Raw genomic sequence first — 26,183 nt, forward strand, 5'->3', positions numbered from 1 at the left:
AACTTATTTAGATTTTAATTCTAAAGTTCATTAGCAACTTTTAACTAAGTAGTTTGTCCGAACGACAACGAAACAAACTTGTAAAACGTCGACGGGCTGCCTTTTTTGCTACTGTAGCTTTCAGAAAGTGCCCTTTAATTGGAAACATTTTTATGCACGCCGCATTATAAAGCTGTTTCATAATTGTCTTGAAAATTAGAAATAAAAACTACAGGATCGAATTCGGACTAAATGGGTACCTACCACGTGATGTTACTTCTCCCTGTCTTCACTTTTATTGCGAGGGAATGCCCCAGCATTATTTTCCAACAGGAATGTGGCATCCACAACAAAGGCAAATGAAATAGCAATTTTATTGGAGTTCAGACACACTCGAGGCTGTCGAATCAAGTATTCGTAATGTGTAAATTCCTTAGCTAAACAAATTTTCTTCCGTTCGGTCTCATTATCATTCATTCTGTCAACCCCCTGAGCCAAAACGTAATATATCTCGCCCGGCATAAATTATTCGAAAAACAACCGGAATATGATTTATAGTTATGTATTTTTTTTTTGACGAGAAAGGAAGTGTTTAATTTTTTCACCGAAGTCTTCGGGTTTAAGTAGACACATATTACAGCACGATCGTTTTATAAATGGAAGTCTTTATTTCGCGAGCTATTCCTCCTTCGGTAATAAACATGTCTTCGTGAGCGACCCGGGCAGGGTTTAAGTTGATAGATCGTTCTATTACTGCAGATACAAATTTGTCAATTATCTAGCTTCAAATTGGTTTAATTGGCAAATTCAGTTCCGAGAATACCATTTCATCCTGGACTGGTAACTAAATTTTGGTCTTACACGGAATTCGAAATAGAGAAACAATTGACTGAAAATAGCAGTGGATAAATCGATTCGAGAGATAACTTGATGTTCTAATTCATTCAAAGAGGAAACAGTCTCATCCTAATGTAACTTCTTTAGAAGAAGCGATTTATGTTTAGCACTAAAACAGAATACATATTCATAAAGTGGAAAATTCTAAAATTCGCTTGGTGGAATGGTCAGAAAAACAGGCGCTATAGAAACGTTTGCACCTGCATGCATATGGCATGACATGCACCTTTGCGAAGGTATTTACATTAAAAGCAATTTTATAAACTACATAGCGGGTGTTATCAACTACGGAATGCGCTATAGCCCCAATAACGTGTACATTTTACGCTTTATCTCTTACTGAATGCGGTTTTTCCTCAGCTGAGAAATATCTCCTGAATTATCCGCATTAGACAAGCTTGTCAAAATATTAGATCTCCGTCTGCCATTTGAAGTACAGAAATAAGGGCTAACCAATAATGAAACCCGTTATTTGTAAATGCCGATCCTGTGGAAAAGTCCTTAACGTCACTTCCAACAAGCGTGTCACTCAGAATTATGCCCTTCCGACATGCTTTTCTCATGATATCGGGTTCTGCCCCAGGGGCTTTGACAAGAGTTAAAAACATTTTGTAATTAACTTTTTGTTAGCCAAGAGGACAAATCCGACATTTATACGCATAAAATCTTTTAAGATTCATGCAAAATGTTGGATTTGTTAGGTAAATACACAAAGTTTTCGTATAGTAAATCAACTTTCTCGAAAAATTACATATTAAACAAATTTATGTTCAAAATCGCTTTGTAAAGCTTCATACGGGAAGGTTGGTACGGACCTAATAGTTTAGCGGCACAACGAATAATACAACGAATCGAACTCCGAATAAAACATTAATTTTGACACAGCAAGAAGTCAGTAGAATTTTCAAAACCTGTTCGCAAACGAGTATATCATCCCGTCCGAATTAATGTTTTATTCGTCATTCGGTTCGTTAATATGGTCGTCATATGGCCAAATTTTTGAGCCTGTAGGATATTTAAAACTACCTCTATAGAGATGTATAAAACGGACTAGAGACAAGTAACTTGAACTATTTTATAGAGCATATATTAGCTTCAAAACTCCCGAGATATCTGACCTCAGCTTTCAGAAATAGCATAAAAAGTACCTCCCTACATGGAAAATTTTGAAATTTTCGCGTTGTTATTTTTCAACTATTAATCTGACTGCTATGAAGCCTACATTTAATCCGGATATCTCAAATGTGGCCCTGGAGCATTGTCAATATAGATTGAGGCACCTTCGTTTTAGAGCAAATAGGTATCAAAGTAACCCCGTATCTCAGAAACTAAAGGAGATATTATTACCCGGTCAATGCAGGATTATAGAGCTCATCGAGATAATTAATTTGAGCTTATTTTATAAATACAATGACGAACTTGCATGAAAATTAAACTTGCAAAATAATGCTTCCTTAAAGTCAAACTATACATACAGAGAGGTTTTTTTATATCTGAACATACCACGTTATTGCCTTACATTTAATTTTTTAAAACACACCTCAACGCATTGGAACGCAAGCAACTAACATTACACTGTAAACTTTTAAAACTTCAAATTTTTAAAAAAGGAATGTCAAAATTAATAATTTGTGATTAAAAAATTACTCTTTCTCTTTCATTTAACGGTATTAAGCTACTAAAAAGTACAAAATAACGTTTATATGATAACAACTCAAATTTTAATTGAAACAATAATGTTTAAAAGTGAAACAAACAATAGGCAAGGCAGTTTTCAAATTCTCGCACAGAATTTCTTAGAAAAGCGAGATTTATTTCGTTACAAGCGTTACGTCTTCGATGTTTTAATTCTTCCACATTTTGAATTTGAACGTTATTATAAATCTCAGATTTAAGATTGCCCCAAAGGAAAAAATCATTGGGGGAAAGGTCTGGAGACCTGGGCGTCCATAAAATTGATCCAAATCTGCCTATCCGCCTATCCCGAAACTAATGATTTAGAAAATCTCTATAACATTTATAGAATGGGGATGAGCACCATCCATTTGAAACCACGGATTTTCAATATTTAAATTTGCAATTTCTGGCAAAATTTGAATTCGAAGAAGATCTAAAAATTTAGTTGCATTGAGATTTCCTTGAATAAAAAATGGCCCAATAAGCACATCACCAATTATACCCATCTAAATGTTGACTCTTATATAATATTATGTGTGAGTTAAATTTTATACATGGACATTTTTATTTAACCAATACTTAAGAAATAATAAAAAATGTAGATGTAACGAGATACAATAGAATCAAAATAAGTTCTTACCTATAATTTTGAGAAATTACACAATCGTTTAGGGAGAAAGATGCTTCATCAGTAAAACAAATTTTTACTAAAATATCTCCATATTCATTGAGTAAATTTTGTACACGTTCGCAAAAATCTGTTCTTCTAATTTTATCTTCTTTGTACAATAATTCATAATTAGAATGTTTATGAAATTTGTATTTGAATTCTTTTAGGATTTTACATACATAGGATTTTGAAATTGAAAAATATTTAGGTAACTGTCTCAAAGATACAATATGATTTTCTTCCACATAAAATATTTAGCTTCATTTCTTTAGTAAGGACATGTGAGATTTTAAGTGTTTTTTTATGTGAATGGACTACACAACCTTCCGAGTTAAACGATTTTATAATGTATTAAGTGGTTCCTATGGCAGGTATAGGTTTTCCTGCTGCCAAAAAATCCCGTACATTTCTGAAACTATTTCCGCTTTGGTATAAATTGAGTATTTTTATTTTTTCTTCTTTGTAATACATAATTTAGAAAGGTACGGAAATTATTAATAGAAGACTAACTTTAACGTTTTGAACTTTCGCTGTGTAATATTGGTTGCTTGCGCTCCAATGCGTTGAAGTGTGTTTTTTAAAATAAAACATAGGGTAATAACATGGTACGTTCAGAGACAAAAAAAACTCACTGTAATTTAAAAGTAGGCACCACGGATAAATAATCATATTGTAATTCTAGCATTAATAACAATCCTTTAACCTCATCAATTATTTCGAAGTACTTAATGACGTCCTGCGATGGTGAACTGGATGGATGTCGAATTGTTGTTCTACATTGGTCGTTGAACGCGTATGACAGCTGATTACTTGGATAATTATTACATTTATTAAGCAAATGTAAATGTCTGGCATCAGCTGTAAATCGAGTAGGTTCAGAGTTCATCATGCCATTGCAGCACCTTGCTGCACCTACCGCGTGATATCATTTGGTAGTTTGTTATATCATTGGTTAGCTTATGACGTAAAATATTTATTACGCCTCGAATATTGCGATATAAGAGCTATTATTGAGAATATATTATTTTCCTATGTAAATAAACATTTTAATGTAATTAAAAAAAGGCAAATTCATCATTGTTCCACGAGTTCCTGAGGTATCAACGCCGAAATTTTTAAAAAATTGTATAAAGTTGGTAGGAACAAATGTTCTCCCATATATCAACGAGAGAAATACAGATAACCAAAATTTGTTCTTGAAATAAAAAAACAATAGTGTTGCCTATATCTAATGCACATATACATATGTCAACTTATTGTCAAATGTACTTTTTCTTCTCAAAGATTCTTGAATCCTAATATTGAAATCAAGCAACAACATTCTGATAAAATATAGGAATAAATAAGATTTTTTGTTATTAGAATTAATGCGAGGAACTATTGTTAAGTGAAAGCCACATAATACACGTTTGATACAACGTTGGGTATAAAATTCTACCGAATTTGTACTAAAAATTTAACATTAGCTATTGACAAATGTTCCGGCTATACGATGAGACCAACGTTAGACACAACATTGAAAGGGACATTGAAGCTAATGTTCGTTCATCGATGTCAGGACAATGTCAGCTTTTTTCTTACCAGAATAGAAAATTAAAAAGGAAAAATAAAAACGGAATCAAATGAAATAATGTGTGATATCGTAATAGTTTACATGAATGCCATATCACTAGAAACGAAACAGAAAATGAAACGTGCCAGAACTGCCAAAAAGAGGATTTGAATTCGCACCCACCAATGGCAACTTCACTGCTGAAGACCCAACCTCTCATATAGCCGTATGTCGAAAGTAAAAGAGCGTTGCTAACATTTGAAGTATCCTTTAACTTAGGTAAAATATACTGATAGAATCCCGAACTTGTTCCGGACATAGTGAACTTCAAACATTCGACACATGAAGTTCATTCGTTCACAGCCCCACGCTGTAATAAGTAGCCACATGTCCAACGCTTGAGTGCATTCGACAGATCGTGTGACGCCAGATTTACATTAATATCAAAATTTAGTATAATTCAAGCCGTGACACAAATATATAAAACTGATGCACACACTCAAAACACATTTGTTAACTGAAATCTAAATTTAACCTTCAATTGCTGGTGGACTTATTGACTATGAGCACTTCTTAAACATGACCCTTCCGACCGATTTTTTCCTCAAGGCGAATGCATTGATTTAAATGGGACTGCGTAATGTTATCTAAGAAGTATGGAAGTATGTGCTTATCCCTTTTGGAAATTTTTAACGAAATTCTCAAATTTTAGGTGCATGCTATTTTTCGGTTTAATTACCTGATACGGGTCCTACACTGAATTCAGACACCTCATTAAATGATGTCTTGGATCCTTAGAAATACAATTTGAGACCGTTTCATTTAAGAGTACTTTAACAATTGGGGAAAGCCCTTTATACTCCTTGTATTTCAGAAACTAAACCAGATGTTACAAAACGGTCTGTGCAAGGATATACTGTTCATCGACATGATCAATTTGTAGTTTTTATCAAATAATTTTTCGTTGAGTTCCCGATATGTTGGCCTTAAAATTTTTTAAAAGTGAAAAAAAAGTGGGAAGGCACCTCCCCCCCCCCCCTTAAAAATGTTTAGGGAAATTTTCGAAATTTTTAAGATGCTGGTTTTAGGTCTAATTAATTCATATAAATCCTACATAGAACAGTGAACCTGAATATCTCAATTAGTCCTGCAAATCCCTTTGAAATACAGTTTGAAACCATTCACCCATTCAAAATCACGAAAACTAGTATCAAAATATTCGTATATAAAATTAAAAGAAATGTTACAACTGGATTTATCATGGTTAATTTGAAATATTTTTTCTTCACGGATTTCCAAAATGTCGATGCTCAAATTTTCTAAAACTACCTAAGGTAGCCCTGAAAATGTAATTTACTGAAAAATTCATAATGTATGTAAGCAAAGTGAAAATTGTCTTAACTCTTTAAACGATTCATATATCGCGTCCATTCTATTTTCTTAGCGCTTTAACACCGTTTTCCGACAATAATTTGCTTTTAAGGCATTTGTCTTCCCTTCACATTCTACGACGTTTATTAACGTAATTGTATTTAAGCTCCTTTGTTTATTAATTGCGTCACTCAGAATTTAGCTCACATGTTCTCTCGCATTTGCGCTTTAAAAACATTAATTATGTTAGCCTGTTATCCGTTTAAGTTGTTGTTTGCAAGAGGTGTGGTTGATCTGCTAAAAAAATCACAGGAAAATCTTGTTAACCCTTGCCCGACAATATATTTTAAATGAGGGCAAATTTGTCAAAACCCCGTTGTTCAGCGGGAGCTTCGCAAATATAATTTGCTTTCAAAACAAGAGCAAAACAACCCCTTTCCTGGTAATTTTATTATCTTTATCAAAGATTATACCTTTTTGTTACTCGGAGTGTCATCTAATTTTCCCCTATCCAGTAGAATTAGCTTTACGATACATGCGAATTTAAAACAAATATTAAAATTAACTTTTCCCCATTTGCTGTAGTTAAAGTAAAAGTTCTCTTTTAAAACTGCTTTAGTTTGCGAATACTTACGTGTCATGCAAAGCTGTTGTTTCCATTCGACTTTTCGAAGCGACTTTATTTCATACTTTGTGAAATTTGCCGCGGAGCAACGAAAATTACTTAACATTCTCTATAAAGAAAACAACACTGCATTTAAAGGTGCACCATGATTTTGTGCGAGCAACACACCAGTTGTTAACAATATTCCAACTTTCTGTACTTAAAGAAACTTTCAGTCGAATAAGAGAAACTCAGTTTATAAACTTTCAAATAAATAACAAAAACGTGCACCCACCTTATTCTAACGAGCAAGTTTAATGCTGTCATATCATTATATTATTATTTTGAAGAAGAGATACAATTACAATGTAAATCACTGTAAAATGATTGTCTTAGGTAATTGGATTTAATGTTTCAATTAGCAACGGAAAGGGCTCTTGAACTTGCACTAATCTGTTACCAAAAGCAACAACTATAGTAATTTAAGCCCTAACAGGATTCAAAGCGCTTAAGTTTGCCTGTTTGCTCTAACAAAACATACTCATTAGTATATCACTTCTCCAGAAGTTAAAACTTGCTAGTGTTAATCTCAGGATTAGCTCTATTCTTCCTTTATGTTCGTACGTCTTTAGCCGACATTCTAGTTTTGTATACCTACATAACTTACGATTCTGTTGCATACATAAACTGCTCTAAATTTAATGATTTTACATACTTGCAGATTACAGAATGTAAAATGCCCTTCTGAATGGTTATTCACTTAAAGATAGAAAGCTAAATGCATAAGTGAGAGGGGGAAGGGCGCCTATACGCGAGTTCCATCGAACTGAATACTTTATTATGGCATTTTATTTGCCGAGGTTCTAAGAGGCAATTGTAAAATTCTTTCCTTTATTTACAATAGTGAAAAATCTCCGGTGATTTACCTTAGAGAGCACAAATGGAAAATAAAAATTATTAAAGTTATCTTCTAGGTTTAATTGGCTTCGTCATAGCGTAATGAAACTAAACCATATATTTTTATAAATTTCGTAAATTGCTTATTGGTACGAGAACGTTTCGATCATTTTAACAAGCTCTCCAGGGAAAGCAGAACAGGAGAAACGGAACACGGAGCCCAGGAAGAACGGCTGCTGGAAGTCGATAAATAAATTTTAAAGCATATCGGAATTTTTAAGGTAATAAATAATAATAATATCTCCATCTCCTTTTACTTCTGGCTTTTTTCTTCCCCTTTGAAACGTGCACCGAAAGCGGTTTGTAATTATTTTAAATATCAGATTTAATATTAAATCTTCGAATAGGCACCTATTTCAATGCAGCAAAATAAAAATATAGGAATACAATAACGAAAAAATAGAGTGATTTAGGAGGCGAGTTGTCTAATATTTACAAGAAAACCAACTAAAATCTCGTTTTTATCTAATATAGTCTATGGCTATGCTACTCATCAAAACACTGCCCAAAATTATCCATTTTATTTCATTTAACACTTTAAGACAACTAATAAATTCATTACACATATATATTAAACGAGATAATGCAGAATGATGAGGGGCAGAAATTTTGTATTATTTTCTAATGCAATTATAATTATTACTTTCCACAAATAGAGCTTGAGATAATAATTCTGTTCATGAAATTTATCAAAACTAACAATCTGAATGTTTTGAAAAAGTAATTAACTGAAATAATTATTTATTATCATTATACAGTGTGTAACATTTAACCTGGGATATAGAAATATCTCGAATACTAAGCATCCTATAAAGAAATGTTTAATATCAAACATTAATCACTTTAAGGGGGAAATGTATTGGTGCTAAAATTGATTCCCCTCAGTGTCTCATGTGGGCCGGGTGGGTGTTAACTTCTTAATTTCAAGTGCAACCCCAATTTTTTTATAAATTTGGTTAATATGACTAAAAATAAGAAACATTTTTTTCGATTCATGGTAAAAAACACTGTAATTAACGAAATTCAATTCATATCTTAAATGACAACTTCCACTTTTAAAAAATTTCTATAGGGTAAAAAAATTCCATGGTAATAAAATGTGATAAATAAGCAATAACGTAAAGAAATAAAACATTTACTTTTAACACAACTGTTGTTAATACTGCTTCACAATGGAGTATGTGAACGTAGAGGAAAAAATCAAAATGGTTTTGGTATTTAAAGAAGCTGGTAGGCATTTAGATAATGCTGTTACTCTCTACTAATTTTCCTGTAAGATCACGATCCTGGACGTCTTTCTATCGTAAGATTAAAAAAATTATTAATGAAGGGACTGAAAATCAGAAGAAAAGAAGTCATCCAGCTACTATGTGTGGAAAAAACAATCAAATTACAGTTCTATGTGCTGTGGATTTTAATTCCCAAGTGAGCACTAGACAAATATCAGGATTATCAGGAATTTCTCATATGAGTGTATGGAGAATGCTGAGGATGCACAAGTTTTTACCAAGAGCTCCATGAGGAAAATTTTTAAAATCGTTTAGACTTGTGCGTGGGCATCAGATAGAACGAAATCTCTATTTTTCCCGTTATGTATTATGCTCTGACGAGTCACCATTTACAAATCATGGTACAGTTAATAGGCATAACATGCACTACTGGAGTGTTGAATGTCCACATTGGCGTTGACGAGTTGAGCACCAGCGTCCTTGGACTATCAACATATGGTGTGGAATCATTGATAGTAAACTTATCGATCCGCACATAACTGTAGGCAAGTTGAGTGGTGAAATGCATCGAAATATTTTGGAAAATGAACTTCCCATATTACTCCAGAGCTTAAACTTAGAAGTGTGTTAGAACATGTGATTTCCACATGACGGTTGCCCGGCTCACTATTCTACCAGGCGCGGGAAGTTATTAATCATAATTTTAACGACTGATGAATTCATGGATTTGGTCCGGTGAATTGGCTTTCTAGATCTCTAGATCTTACTACACCTGATTTCTTTTTATGGAAATATTTCAAACACCAGCTTTATAAAGAAATATCACCGACACGTGAGAATATGATTCTGAAAATGATAAACACTTGTGCCAATGTTTCAGAAGACACATTTCGTAGATGTGAAGAGTCCTTTAAAATACGGATAAATAAGAGCATTGAAATTCGGGGACACCAATTTGAACATTTACTTTAAATAAAGGCTATAAAAAAATTTACATTTTCATTAATTCTATAGTAAATATCATTAAACCTTTCTGTAAATCATTAGTGAAAAAGAAATTGAATTTCGTTAATTACAGTGTTTTCTAGGATGAATCGAAAAAAATATTTCAGATGAATTTTTCTTGCTTTTCGCCACATAATCTGAATCTGTAAAGAATGGGAGTGCCATTTGAAATTAAAAAGTTAACTCCCACCCCGCCCGCACAGAAGACGGGGTGGGGGTTCCTCTCAGAGTGATTAAAATTTGATACTAAACATTTCTTTATAGGATTCGAGATATTTCGATATCTTACGTTAAATGTTACACTCTATATATTAGAATGTTGAAGGTCACGCGTTTTCTAATTTTCAAGCCATGATTAAACTGTAGCACCATAATATCTAAAATGAACGGCAATTTCAATATTACTACGTCCTCTTATAAAGTCCATTTCGATGGTAAACGAACCCTTTTGAAACGAACTAAGACAGACATAGCCTAAACCGTACATTCATGAAGGGCATGTTCGAATCTCCCTTATGCACGCTATGCATGAAAGCAAAGGCCACAGCTAAAGGAAAATCTGCAATGCAATTGGAAATCGGCCGTTGCTCCAATATAATATTCTTCCTCGCGAGCAATTGGAATCATTCCTTGTGATGCAAATGCCTCACTATCTGGATCCACAAGATTCCATCCAATAATCCTCGGAGGTTGCGTGTATATTTGTTAATTATTGAAACGCCCTTAAGAACAGGTTTCAGGATTTAAGTTCGATGCGCTGAAAGCTTTATTTAATACCTAACTAGATTGTATTTACAGGGCTCGACGGCTATTAGAAGTCATTGTTTAAGCATTTCGATTAACAGAGGTTGTATCCCCCTGCGTCAACGAGAATGTTTATTAAACACAATGCACTATCCGCAAATGTTGGCTCGTTTCCTTTTGAAAAATTTATAAAACGTGGTATTTGAAAATTACCCGCTTATATCATCGGAAGCTCAGAGGATTAAAACAGTGCTTTGCCATTTTAGAAATGAAAATATCAACGTTCTCCCTGATTAAAAAAACTTTATATAATGAAACAGCATCTGTAATCACAGAATAGTTACTAAGCCTTGAATTGTAGGTAGGAAAATAGTGCTTTGTACATTTCTGCACACAATTGCCTTCGTATACCACCTGACTAGCATATCGGATTTGAGAAGAATATTTGATTTGTTCCACCTCTGTAGAAGTCTGTGTCAATATTACACCGCATGCGAATTCTTTACATTATTTGCAAGTAATAAGTCTTATTAAACTAAATTAATTCAGTAATAAGAATCTTCATTTCATAAAGAAAATATGATGAATTCAATTGTTCAGGTGTGGCCACAAAATGTAAAAATTGTTATGCCGATCAGTCACAACATATTTTATATGATTCCGAATTTGTCTGAAAATAAATAAAACCTCGATAAAGGATTCCCCAATAGATAGCACGGGAGCCTGGCTAGACAACAGCATTTCCGATTCCCAGAGAATCGATCTATCATTCTAAAAGCAACCTAATATTCTCCCTAGAATTCTCTAACTCAACAGGGATCAATAAGCCAAATTCCTCCTCCTAATCTGGAAAAATCTTTTAGCCGTTCAGAAATTAATCAACCAATTTGTTAATCGGGCGATGGATACTGTTCCTTTATCGATTAGATTCTTATTATGTAACCGCCTTTTGACTGACGAAGATACGGAAAACAGAACATAATTAGTTACTAAAAACCTGTGATTTGGCAATTTGAAATAATAGCAGCGGAAAAGAAAATCCAGGGACTAAAGTAGTGAATTTAGCGGATAATTAATGACGGGCAAGTGTCAAGTGAAATAATGACGCCTTGTTTATCTAATGCCTGAAATGCCACCTGTCTTAAATTAATCTAACGTTATTTGAGATGCGATTTAAGTCCTTAAATTGACAGTGCTTTCATGCAAAAATTCCTCCTACATGTTAAATTTACAACGAAACTTGCAACTTCAATAACTAGAATATTTGAATTAAAAATATATAGGAGAGGAGTAATTTAGGTTTGACGGCAATTATGTAGAGTTGCCAATCGGAGAGTGCCAACTAATTTGAAGCTGATGAAGGGACGGAAATTAGTTACAAGTACGGAAGCTTCGACAAATAGTATAAAACACGAGGACGAAGGAAATCGGGCACTGTTTTAAATTACTCTTTGCCTGTTTCGGCAGGGTGGGTGACAACTTTCGAAATAAAATTAAGCTATAATTTCAATCTCTTGCTACAATTCCGATCCAGTTGGCTGCGTCATGTTTCAACCTCATGCCATTTACAACCGAGCTAAACCTGATTCATCCGCAGTCACTGATGTTAAATAAATACCAATCTGCAACATTGTTCCATATTGGATCTGCAAATACTGCAAAATTCGCAAACCCGGTAAGCACCCATCATGCATAACTCAAAGGACTAAGATGCCAAATTATTATTTGAGCGTAACACGGTTTACGTATTGCGGTTACAAACTTTAGCTCTAAGTGCGTGATACTCTCTGATTAAAAGCAAACTCATAGTTGAGATGTGCTATAATATTAGGATTAAAAGTTTACTGTTTCTCAAATGTTTTATACGGATCATCTACATAGTGAAATGATATGAACATTCTCGTTAAACCTACTCGAGGTGCTAGCGATATTTGTTTTCACACATTGGAGGGAAAGCTCATTTAAATTTGCTTTCTAGTTTATTAAAGTGTGATCATGTGAAAAAGTTACACCACCATGTGGTATAATTCTCATGCGCGTGATACACATTTAATACTAAGATTGAACAAGTTTAATCTACCAACACATAAAGCTTTCGCAAGGCAAACAAGTATATGGAGTTTCATATTTATAGCATTTAGATTTCGTACAGGGTGTTGAAAGAAATCACTATATTTGAACGAAATCTATTATAAATGAGATATAAAATAAAGGAATATCCGAGCGATTTGGGACGTGAGTCTTCTAATCTACACGGTATTGTTTGCACAATAGGCAAACTGTTTCTATATTTTATCTCTACAAAAGTGTTATGATGGCTAAATTTGTTTTTTGCAAAAGGTTAGCAGTTTTAAATATATGTATAGTGTACAAAGATTCCCATTATTTTTTCAAATTTAAAATAAGAATATAAAAACGATTCTTTCTAAATAAAACTATTTGGAAAATGCAGCAACCCAAACCACAAAAACGGCTATATTTGAAAAATAAATATCCCGCAAAAGGTTGAAAATCGGAATGAGAAAGCTACTATGATTTTTTTTTAATTAGAAGCCAAACCTAAAAATGAACAATGTACTTTATGTAAAAAATATGTTTTACTTGTACAAACCATGTTTAATGAAAACTAACATAATAGATCAATTTAAACGCAAGTTTTCTAATATGTTTAATATACAAGATCTTGACGCTAATTCTGGTCTTCAGCAGACATAGCAAAAGATTTTGATTATTTTGATTAAATCTATCAATACTAACCATTTCTGTACACATCCAACCAACCATTCAAATATTTTGAAAAAGCAATTATCGAAAATAATTCAATATTACGTAATATATTTCAGGGTAATGAAAACGTGACTTTTCTAATTTGGAGCACTTATGTATATCAATAAATAACTATAAAGTACCAAATGATCTAGAAAAAAGTCCTAAAATAGAAGACAGTTTTCTTTTATAGGCCTGAAGGTTTATATAAGTATGCATAGTCTTCTGATAAAGCAGATTAATCTGTACTCACATATTTTTTGATCCGAGCTAAAATAAGACTTTCAAGTCGTAAAAGATTTTGTTATTGAAATATTACAATGTTAAAACACTGATTCGATTTTTAAGCTATTAATCTAATTTTTTACATTTTTTAACACAGGCTACCTTTTGAAACCGACTTATATTTTAAAAGGAATTGTAAAACCTTACAGTGCCATTTTTGTAGGGTTAAGTTGTAACATACCGAACTAAACGCTTCGGTACTTTTACAAGAACTCTCGGTCACACAAATCTTGTAGGTTTTTAAAATAATATGTAATGTCTAATAATACATAAAACGTTTGACATAAATTTCCATCTAATACGTTAACAACTAAAGAGATTGTTCCAGCATTTTCTTAAACGTCAGTACCATTATAATTTTATACATATTTTATGAAATGACAATTGGAAGCCCAAGTAAAAAATAGCATTTAATCAATTTATTCGATTCACATTAGTTTCAATCGGCAACACAGAGCATGTTAAATTGCTCATATCCATTTAACGAACTTAAACGTGGAGCTTGCAAGCAACGCCAAATAACGTAATCACAGGTTTCCCTCTATTGCATTAAAAGTCGATTTAAGTGTTAAAGTAGGAAACCATGTGTTAGGTGGTGCAAATTTATTAATGCTCTTTGACAGCCACCGCATATTTATTTCACGTAACACAGAAAATAATTTCGCTTTACAACTGAGAACAATAATTATTACTGGCGAAGCCACGAAGTCATTCATCATAATATAATTCCGAGCCATAGACGGAACACTTTGTTTATAGGAATACGGAGAAATGATTCCCTGTTTTCAAACTTCCTATTTTGTCAGCCAAATGTTATTGATGTCCATTCTTTCAGCTTTCAGAAGTACAATAAGATAACGTATCTGACCCTGTTTTAGCTAACGATATACTACTGGATTATTGACATCTATTCTTCTATAATGACAAACTTTGAAAGGAAATCGAAGACCTATCAGGATTAGTGGTTGGGTGTTAAAGATTCGGAAAGCTTTATCATTGAAATGTAGTTACGCTAGTACATACTAATAATATTTTTTTATTTCGAAATCAGAGACTTAAATTAATAATTGTTTCAGTTTCGAAAGCGAAGATAATTGGGAATCCGGAGCTACATATCAAAAGCGGAAGCGACATAAACCTAACATGCGTGGTTCTTCAGACGCCGGATCCACCTAGCTTCATATACTGGTAAGATTAATTGTTTTTCTACACGAGAAACTTCATCACACCCGTTCCCTGGCATTTGTAGCGGCTTTGGCTCGTTTGCTTTTGTTGCAGGTTTGAGTAGTCTGAATTAGACCAAGAAACCGTGATAATCGATAAAAACATTTGGTCTTCTTTTTATATTGCAAACACACACTACGCGAACTCGGCAGTTTCTAAGAATATTAATAATGCTAAAAGTAGACATTCAGAAGATTAATCTCTGTCCTACATGAAACTAAGTCATATACATGGAAAAACTACACCCAATAAAGATTTATGGGATGCGAATATTTTCATAATAGTTAGGTGTTAATCACGATTAAATTGCTTAATGGTATTCAATAGATTGATGATGTTAGTAAAGGACTAACGTAATTAAGCCCCGTCCTACGTACACGAGAGTCAGTGCGTACAAATTACTATAAACATGGTATTATATATCAATAGACATGTCGAATGAATGATCACATTATTAGCCATAACTACCTCCGCCTTGTTAATTAATGAGGCCGTAGAAGCTAATAGAATCGAAATTTTGGAATAAATAACTAGATCCTGAACTTTTAGAGGCTCATTCGCCATGGAAATAAAAACGAAAGAGCACAATTTCAATGACAGGCGAGCCATAAAAACTCATACTTTATAGAGTTGAGGCATGAACTACGGCCAAGCTCTGTTATGCCATAAAATAAGCCAACTATCATTAGTATTCATTAGAAGTCCTCCTTCTTGGTAATCTCTTGATCGCTCGAATCGATACCGTTTTAGACGTTCCCCCACATTATCCTATTTTTTAAAGCCACTTCCTGCAATTTTCTAACGAGGACACACTTATTTGTTAAGCTTATTAGCAAATTCGAAAAGAATTTAATTTGCAATGAAGCATAAATGATTACAGGACGGGCTTTTAAAGAAAACCACTGAACAAAACAACTGAAAAATGCATGGCTGAAATATAATCTGAAAGCTATTGAAAACCCTTTGTTGTCTAGTGAGTATGGGCAATTCCTCATGGGTTTTAATAAATTGCCAACTTATATTACCTCATACATCGACCTAAAATAAAATTTCAATCGATGTGTAATTCTTCAAATGTCTCCCACCAGTAATATATCAATCATGAGTTTATACATCTTTGCAAAGGCGTTATCATTGACGTGATTCACATTCATTCCACGTTGTTACATAGGGGACATCTAATTGTGCGCATAACGAACCTCTTTGATGCATATACATGCTAATATTGGTTTTAGTTCGAATTTGGCCCTTTGGAAGACACGAAACATTATTGCTATTTAATGATTAGGCAAAGTACAGGGTGTTTGTAAAAGCCAACCAGTTAATCACACACCCGGGAATCACAGCAAAAATTTGATTTTTTTTTTAATATAACGTCGCAAATATTTCTTTATTAGAATACAGAAACATTTAAAAAAATTGTACTTCATAGGTCCCTAAGAATTTTTATTTGAGATTTCAAATAAAAATTTTGATAGTCACTAATTAAATTATGTGTTCATGCATAGATTTCATTACCTCTTGATTATATCGAGTTACGGGATATCGCTACATACGGAAAATTAATACGAGATCTGAGCCGAAGATTTTTCTCAACGGCTTTTAAACAACAATGGTATAAATGAGTACGGCTAGAGGGTAAAAAAATAGAACAATTCGATTAAACTTGTCTTATACACAAGTTGCTTTTTTCATTCTGCAGAGTGTCAAAATAACTTTTTTAATTCAGTTAATTAAGGATAAATTTCACAGGTTTTTATTTACAGACTTGAAATTGCCCCTAAGGTGGTTTTTGCGTACAATAAATTCACGCTCACATTTTTAACTTCAATAATATATTTTTATGAATTCTTATAGTCTAAACTATTTTATATCAAAAATGTATTCTGCAAAGAAGCTCATAACTCTAACCCTTTTTGGAGATATTTTTAATTAAGTTTTTCTATGCACTGCCATAGATGTATGAATACCATCAACTCAATAACTGCTTGCAGTGCGAAATAGCCCAAGACAACAACAAAATTTACACAGGTGCCAATTTTTACATTTTTACTAATGTTTACAAAGTCGATAAATAGTCATAACTGTACTAAAGAACAGCTTATTTCATTAATGTGATAAGTTACCCCCGGACCAGCTCGTCTAGTTCTCACCGGGGGATCCCGTTCGTACAAGCCTAACAGGGGCTCCGAGGCAACCGACTGTCCGGAAATGGAAAGGGGATACCCGCTTTCCTTTTCCGAAAGAGGGACCCCGGCCATCCAAGCCGGACAAATGAACGCCAGCCGTCTAGGCCCGAAAACGGAACTCTTGCCGTCTAGAGCCGAAAGGGAGACCCCGGCCATCCAGGTTCGAATGAAAGACCCTAACTATCTAAGTCCTACCACAGCACCCTAACCATCCAGGTCCAATTACAAAAAGTAATCTGAAATTTTTAAATAATGAAAAAGCTAGATACTCCTCTTATAAAGACTCAACTTTGCCTCTATTTAACTAACTTTGAATCTTAAATGGTTTTCGAGACCCTGTGCGGAGAATCAAATTTGAAATACTCTGTATAGATAATATCAATTTAATATCTCAAAAACTGCGGTAGCAGTGAAATGAATGGTGACACGTTTTCGGCCAAAAATCATATATTTTCGCAAAGAATCTGTATCATAATAGGTTGGTCTCCTTTTTTAGAATTATGTATACTCGTAATTCCCTCAATTCAACACTCTAAGTTCTGTTCAAATTTGAACTAACTTGTGTAAATTTACTTGGTCTGCCACAGTTACTTATGGCATTTACATTTCTCTTGAAATTATATTATAAAAAGCAATGCCTTGTAAAAATGGCATTCTATCGAATAACACTCCATATCCTTAAAAACTAAACATTTGAATGAAGATTTGTTTGTCGTTTTGAAAAGATTCAAACATAGGATTTCTTGGGTTGACGATTCAGGAAATATTTTTGCAACCGAAATATAGGAAAACGTTTTCATCCTTACACAAGAGATATGCGGAACCGCTCATGCGGCATAGTAATGAGGGAACTACCTCGTTTATTTTACTATTTGTGAATAGGAAATTCACTCCCCTTCGCGAATTTAAATAATCGCTCGAAGGAATATATTTTAATATTCTTAAGAGCTCGTCGAAGAAGAAATCAATGTATAGAAGGGCGTTCATTTCGAGCCGTTATTTTTCCAATTTTATTTCGTGAAGTTAACTTCGTTTTAAGATATAGCTCTCTATTCAGCATTAGAGCGAAAGAAGTCTCGTCGATATCAAAAAGTTTGAAGCAAAAAAATGTTAAAAGAATACGTATTTTAAGACACGCTTTATTGTTGCTACTTTCCACTTAGAAGAAATATTTTTTAGAGCTCTGGATGCAAAATCGGAAAAGTTTTAAAAGGTGTAATTTCAGTGGGAAATTTATTCACTTTCTACGGTGCAAAAGGAAACAAGGAGTTGTGCTGGCTATGGCCATTAAGACTTCCGTTATAATTCTCCAATCTTGATTATGTTTGTTTTATTTTCCTCGAGCAATTAAAGTCGTAATAGAATTTAAGCTGACGAAAGGGAGTGAAATTAAATATGAACGCCGTAATTTTTAAGCTTGTTTATCATCCTGTTTGCATAGTTAAGTTAGAAAACCGAGTAGATAAATTTGCCTGTCCCATTTTTCTTCATACAAAATTACCCGTTGAAACGTGAGGTCCCCTACTATCCCTAAATATTTCATAGTTATTGTCTTCGAATTAATCTTAAATGACGCAAATTATCTAAACGACTGAAACAAATCAAACAATAATTATTACAATAATAGAACTTTCCACCAAAAGCTGGTGTCTACGACGGATGGTTCGATAGGCTAACAACGTCGGAATCAAATTGTGAGAATCGATATTAATTACCCTCTCGTTTATTTTTGAAATATACCTTAGCATTTGCACTAATGTCTTTCAGAGAGAAATGTTTATTTTATTAATCGCATGTTGGAATGGCAGTTATATAAGGTTTTAATGGTTGAAGTTATTATATTACAGTCGTTAGTGCCTGTAAGTTTGATTTCAAAAAAATCACATTCGACACACAAAACTTAATTTAGAACCACATGTGAGAGGCGTACATACGACATCAAAAACGAATCCATGTAAATAAATCAATTAAGCCCGCTCGAATAATTCCATTAAGCGGTGCATTGTAAATATTTCCGGCCAAGCTTTTTTGTTACATAATCCGCCAGATACATATTTCATGTATTTTTGAAATAAAATAAAACTTTAGGCGGCCTTTGTCGTACAGCACACATTAAACTAAATTGGATTATTTTTCTCCCAGCAGCTGCACCTAATCGAATTGTCGAACTTTCAACCCTCCCCAATTACTTTCAATTCTAAATTATTGATTCCTATGCTTCTTCTTGATAATCCCTTGACATGTATCTGTAGTGTGTCATCTATTTCGAAGTATATGTATCATACATAACACGACCCATCTAATTTGCCAAATGCAATGTAATAAAATTCTGATAGGGTTGCAAGAAAGAAGATTTTATCGAATAAATATATCAATTTTTCAGGTACTTACAGAAGCACAGATGTCAATAGGGATTTATCTCTTTCCCTTTACAGGATAAAGTTACAGCACAGAAGTGCTGACATCTTAAGAAAATATGCGATAGGTAATGTCCGTAAATCACGCATTCCATGATAAAATGCGAGTAATCTCCAGAACTTTCCGGTAATGGAAGTGCAGTCCATATTCATTGTTAAATCAAAATTCAAATTGAAGGAACGCTCTTCGGTTGTGACGAGTATGTGGAACGTCTAAAATTAATTTAAAATCCTAGAAGCGTGGCAAATACTTTTCTACTACAAATCGTATATCTTCTCGTAAAACAGATGTCTTCTTTGCAAGGAGATAGCGGTTATGACATTTTTAGTAGTCTACATTGAAATTGTTGGAAATGATTTGAACCATCAGAAACTATCACAAAGAAAAATTAAGAAATGTTGAAGGTATATTAAAAAGGAAAGGAAAAAATCTACGTTACTTGATAATGATATGAATTTTTCATTTCAAGCATTTAAATTTACTACAAGACCAGTACTTATTGTAAACTTAAACACCATATAGAATAAATATTAGATGATACTACAAAATATGTTCTTTGGATTAATAAATAGTTTCATAATAATTTTAAAGAACTAAATAAAATTACGCAGTTTATAAAAACGTAAAAAATTATTTTCTGTCATTTTTGATACAAAAAAATGCTCTTTTATCGATACTTCCTATAACAGTGTTCAAAATAATAAAACTTACACTAATTTGATCAATGTTTTTTTTTTAATTTGTTGCCTTAAATCACCTAAACTTTAAACAGGTGTAACAAAATATAATTTTTAATGTGCAACCACGGGAAAAAATCACAAGGTAACAAGTTAAATGGTCTTGATGTATAAACATTATTTCCATTCCTACTAATTATTTGACCATCAAGGTACTGTCCTAAACAAGTTTGTGTAGTACAGTAAGTAGTTGCCCCCTCTCTTACTAAAAATAGCCATTTTTTTCAAAGAATTAAGTGAGAATTTCATTTCGATAGCGTTCTGCAGTTAGTGTTACTAAAAACAAATTATACTTCAATTTTAACAAATAGTCTCATAAAAACAGTTGTGAATTTTCCGTAGTCTACATTCTCATATTCTGAGAATTGATATTTTTGTGTTGTTGGCAATATACACTAGCAAAACTTTATTCGTCTATTGTAATCTAATGGCAGCAATTCCTAAACAAATTACAAATGTTTTCACAGAAGTTTACAAGTTCCATATTAATTCCAATTTTCCAATGCAAGCCAAGACAAACTGCATTACCAAATTTGACATTCGACGAAGAGTTGTCAAAAAAGCAGCTGTTAAATTTGGTAATGAACCAAAAGTGCCACATTATTAATGTCAATTTCTAAAATAATCTTAAAACTTTTTGAGATATTTAAAAATTCAACAATATACAGAAGATTCCATTTAAAATGAAACAAATGGAATCTGTCACTCATATTTGATCTACCTAGATGTTTAAAATAATAACGATAAAAATAATTATTTTATCGTTAACAATGCCGACACGATTGCATAGTTAAAAAAACAATGTCAAAAACAGATGTTTCCGCCGAAAGATGGAACACTGTCGAATTGAACAAAAATAGGAGCTGTAAGAATAAAATATAAAACCAAATTGTGCGGGTATTAAAACAATATAGGTAAGTAGGATAGCACAGAAATCGGTCACAGGGTAGTTTTTACTTGCTAAATACAAATATAAACAATTACCCCACATGAGATTAGTTAGAAAGTATTTAAAAAATTATTTAAATTTATTAATATCAAAGTACTAAAACTTCAAATACATTCAACAGCGTGAATCATGCAAAAACTCCGCCTACTTGCACAATGACAATTTATAAAAAGTATTAGTACTGGAAGAATGAAGTTAATTAAGTGAAGAACTTCTCGGTACATTTTTTATGTTATCATGCAGGGATATCACATTGAGGCTAGTTGAAAAAATAGTTTTCTATTTGGTATATTATTCGCAATAGTAGAAAAGTACTATCAATATCGCGGAATTCTATTGAAATAATTGAGATTTCCGGTAAATTTGTCGCAAAACTGTCGTTAAAGCTCCAAACTCTACCCAACATTCCAATATTTTCCATTTTTAGAAAACATTTGTCGTTAAATCGGCGGAAAAAGTTGATGAAGTGAGCAAGGCTAAAAGGAACGTTGACACGACATATGACACTACACTCCGAATTTCAATTATGCGATTTATGGTAGAAATTCGACACAATCATTCCGGCAATTCAACAGAGAATACAAGTAACACTTCAGTTTTTTATATTTAAAACCAATGATTACTGACAAAATAATGGAATTTAGACTCTGCACAAACTACAAAACTAATTTTAGCTTACTAAATGAATTTTGTGGTAATTTTTGAGAACATTTCTGGAAAATATGCAGCTTTACAAACTTAATTCTCTTGTCATTTTATGGAAATGCATCGAATAGTTTTAAAGTTCTGATAGCGTTGGACGCATTACTGCAAAGGTAATGGGAAAGTCATAAAATGGTGTCAAAATCGTATTTTAAAAACTGAACTTTAAATAGTTCGAAATTCCATTCAAGCTCATTCATCTTTGGCCGAGTCAATTTTTTCATATTTTTCGCAACTCCAGAATGGAGTAAACATTTCTAAAAAGCACTAATTTTTTTAGATCAATTGTGCCCTACATTCTAGCAATATGCATTCCACTATTAAAGCCCAACTTCATGTCAACTCAAATTAACTTATCTCAGAGCGTAGTGTGAAAAGAGTAAAAATCACGTAATACGTCGAGTTGTCAGGCAAAGAAAATTAATTTTTTGAAGCATCAAACACGCGGAAAGCCAATAACGGAGTTTTAAACTTTTCTTGTAGATAATTATATATTGGCTTTAAGCCGGTCATAACATGAAAAATCCAACTCGCTTCTTTTGTATGTTTAGGCTAAGTTTTAGTACGATATGTTTGGCGTCAGCAATCTCGTGAAACTTTATCCCAAACTTTGCACCCTCTTAAGAAATGTATATATCTGTTTCAGGTATAGAGGCGGCAACGTTATCAACTACTCTCAAAGAGGTGGCATCAGTGTCGTTACGGAAAAGCAGACTAAAACTAGTAGATTGTTGATATCCAGAGCCACCCCAGAAGACAGTGGTAACTACACTTGCTCCCCCAGCTCTTCCGATGCTGCCAGTGTTTTGGTCCATGTTCTTCAAGGGGAAACTCCTGCTGCAATGCAGCACAGCTCTACAGTGCGGAGTTGGACTATAAACTTTAGTTTGCTGATACTGTTTCTGTGTTTCGTTTTTGTGCGGTGAATTATGAGCTGTGAGAGTTAGAAGTTCTTCTATGGAAGTTGATTCATTGCCCCAACCCTGTACCAGCTCGACTATGTGAAAAATCTCTTCTGAAACGTTTAAAAAGTTGTCTTGCCCCCTCTAATGTACACGTGCATATCAAGCAAACGAAATCGAGTTGGTATGTACATATATATTCTATTCAATTTTTACCCTAAATTTACGTTGGCAAGAAAAATCAAACTGCTGTCTATTTTTGAATAAACTTTCCCTAAAATACAGACAAGAATTCTGGTGCTTATTACTAGGTTTTACTACACACAAATGATAAGAAAACAAAAATACGTATTGGCAATCGCTGAATATAGATCCCTTCCTTCCCACATAAAGATCATTATTTCTGTACTATGTAGATAGCTATTTAACTCAAAAATATATAAGTCATTCCAGCAAATAAATAGACAGATATGTGTAATTAGCGGAACTGGGGTGCTTTATTCACTACCCGGAATTTGAGCGCAAACGTCATAAGTGTGATGTGATATAATACTTTTAAATCTCTTAAAGGGAACCTTCGCAATGTAAATAACTTGATTTTTATGTCCTATATATGTTAAATTAAAGGTCCCTACCTATAGTAGAGTAGGCCTAGATTATTATACTGAACCACGAGGAACCACCCTAATGTTTAAGTCTAATTGAGGTAAAGAAAAAGTCATGTTTTATCTTTTATTTTATTTGTGAATCCATTTCAATTTGTTAATTAACGGGAACTGAAATTAAATCCTTCCACCAACGAGTCCAATCTTCACATTCCATCCAAGATATTTTTTGACAATAAACACGTTTTATTTTATTTTATTTGCATACAAACGGCAACTTTTAGAGTCGTTTATTCGAAAGCTACTCGTATTTTACTTAGCTCTTCTGCAACCTTTGAGAAAATCAATAGAATGAGATGTTCTTTTTGCATTCCGTAATAGGAGAGTATTTTCTGTACAACAATAATGAAGGTTTTTATTCGCCTTTGTAAGCCAAGAAATGGGTGCAGTCATTTGCGGGCCTAAATGAAATCAAATTTCTTTTTCCTTCAAACTTTCCGAGGTGCTTGTCAGAGCAAAAAGTGAAAACGGCTTTGTCTCACCGCAAAATTAAGACTTCACATTGTCGAACCGACATTCTTCCGGAGAAATTTAATTAAGCCACGCTAAGCGACATGTTTGAAATAAACCATTAAAGAATAATATCCCTTTTCCCGTATTGTAAACTACCCCAGAAAGAAAAAAGAAAAATTAAGAGAATTTATAACAAGACGATTGTATCTGTTTCTCATTTTTATTAGTTAATCATTAGCGATGTAAATTGAAGAGTAAAAAACAGTGAATAAACAGTCAACCTTGACTTCCTCGCGAAGCAAAAGAATCGTACTGAAAAACGTGTAGACAATTCCAAATGTAGAATCGCGACTCCTAATGGGTCAATATACATTTGACGTTAAAAAGCAGCATTTCTGAACTAAAATTAAAAAAAAAATCTTTCGCGCGAGGAAGAGATTATTACTTTCGTCATATTTTTCTAAGAATTTTGTTTTGTCTTCAGTCCTTCTACTCCCATCTTCTTTTACGGTTTTAGTTAAGTTTATTCAAGAGCGAAAAAAACTAAATTAATCCCTTGAAAGAAGACACAAAACTAATTAAAAGATTTTTGAATACGAATTTGCTTTTGACATCAAAACCAGAATTGTTCAAGTTGAAATGCAGCATCGTTCTATTCACGAAATAATTTCAAAAAATCTTTGTTTAAGAAAAAAACGTTTAAACTGTCTTGATATTATTCCAAAGATTTACATTAAAATAAAAGGTTGAAGCAAAGTCCAAAATTAGAATTAAAACTTTTGAAAGTGTGAATTGACTTTTTAATGCATTTTTATTTCTTGGTTGTGGAAAAAACTATTGCTCTTTTGAAATCATTCAAAGATTTTTTTTTGGAAATAAGATCTTAATACAAGATATAAATTTGAACTAGGAATTTTTTAACTATTGAAATTCAACTTCATTGTGTATATGCCATAGCTTATTATCAACTTATTAATATATTATATTTATTATGTTATTATTATATTCAATTTCCTTTAAAATGCCTCAATATTTTTCATTTTGGCACATTAGATTCAGTTAATTTCATCTTTGGAAGTTACAGTGGTACTGGATCTAAATTTTTTATGTTAGAACTAGAATTTTTTAAAAGGTTGACACAGGTTTTGGACAATTCCTTAAGATTTTGTACAGACTTTACCATAGGATTTTCATATTTCTATAAGGCTTTTTCCCTCATGTCTCCTCGTACCATCAAGCGAATTCAAATAGATATCAGGAAAATTATTGTATATAGTATATAATGAAACCTACAATACAATGACGACTTATTTTTCTTATTTTGACTTTCTAAGCACATATTTAAAATAGTTTGTTTTCCTCTCGAAACACCCTGCATATGCAGAATTTTTATTATTTCACCTTGTATATCGTCGATTGAAGCTATAATTTTCAGTTCTGCTTTTAGTGATTAAGAAGCAACGTCACGAAAGAAATCTATTAAACCTATTACTTTCTTAATATCTATGCAGTTATAGGAAACCGTAAAAATCGGCAAAAATAATCATATCAGTCAGTTACTAATTTTTATTTTTGTTCAAATTACATTAAAGACCACGGGAAAAAGCGATTTTCTAAGCTCTTTTCCCGGACTTATTGTCCCAAATGGAAAATTGGGAACAATGAGATCACAGGATGAACTTTTCTTATAAAACAGTTTCACAGTATTAGGCTTTCCTTGAACTAAAGGGCAGTGTTTTTTCGCAAATGGATCCGTTATTTTGCCGACAGTTTATTGCCGAGCATCCCCGGAAATGGGGAGATAAACCAGATTTGATTGCCATTTTTATTAACTTATTTTATGTTTTTCCATATCCCAGGACTCCGTATAATGAAGATGTAATAGTAGAGCAGTAAGATATTAGTCTAAATGAAATAAGCATTTTTTGCCTCGCAGTCTCGTAAAGGCTTTATTTTGTTGCTATTACGACGGAAATTAAACCATATGTTGCTTAACAGTATTCTTTTGGTAATTAGCCGGGCAGCAAACTCAGATCTGGAGCTTAGGAAAGAATTTCGGTGCCTTCCAATCCCAAAAACTTCTAAATCCCTGTTTATAAGAAATAAAATATGTCTCTCTCCTGATTAGTTATAGAGTAACAAAACTCCCGCTCGGAAGTTGCGAATAAAAATGGGATTTAGGAAACTTTTCCAAGCAAAGGGCAGCAG

General features: G+C 33.0%; 1 protein-coding gene across 3 annotated transcripts in view; it reads left to right on the forward strand.

Moving 5' to 3' along the window:
• LOC136409657 (zwei Ig domain protein zig-8-like) overlaps window positions 1-24,127 on the forward strand; it is a 251,925-nt gene extending 227,798 nt beyond the window's left edge. For all 3 annotated transcript variants that reach the window (XM_066391323.1, XM_066391322.1, XM_066391324.1), the window contains 2 exons: window positions 14,813-14,924; window positions 22,602-24,127. In XM_066391323.1, the coding sequence (XP_066247420.1) occupies window positions 14,813-14,924; window positions 22,602-22,881 (392 nt within the window). In that variant the 3' untranslated portion in view covers window positions 22,882-24,127. The remainder of the gene's footprint in view (window positions 1-14,812; window positions 14,925-22,601) is intronic.
• The last annotated feature ends 2,056 nt before the right edge of the window (window positions 24,128-26,183 follow it).

The sequence above is a fragment of the Euwallacea similis genome, chromosome 6 (assembly GCF_039881205.1).
Source record: "Euwallacea similis isolate ESF13 chromosome 6, ESF131.1, whole genome shotgun sequence".
Lineage (NCBI taxonomy): Eukaryota > Metazoa > Arthropoda > Insecta > Coleoptera > Curculionidae > Euwallacea > Euwallacea similis.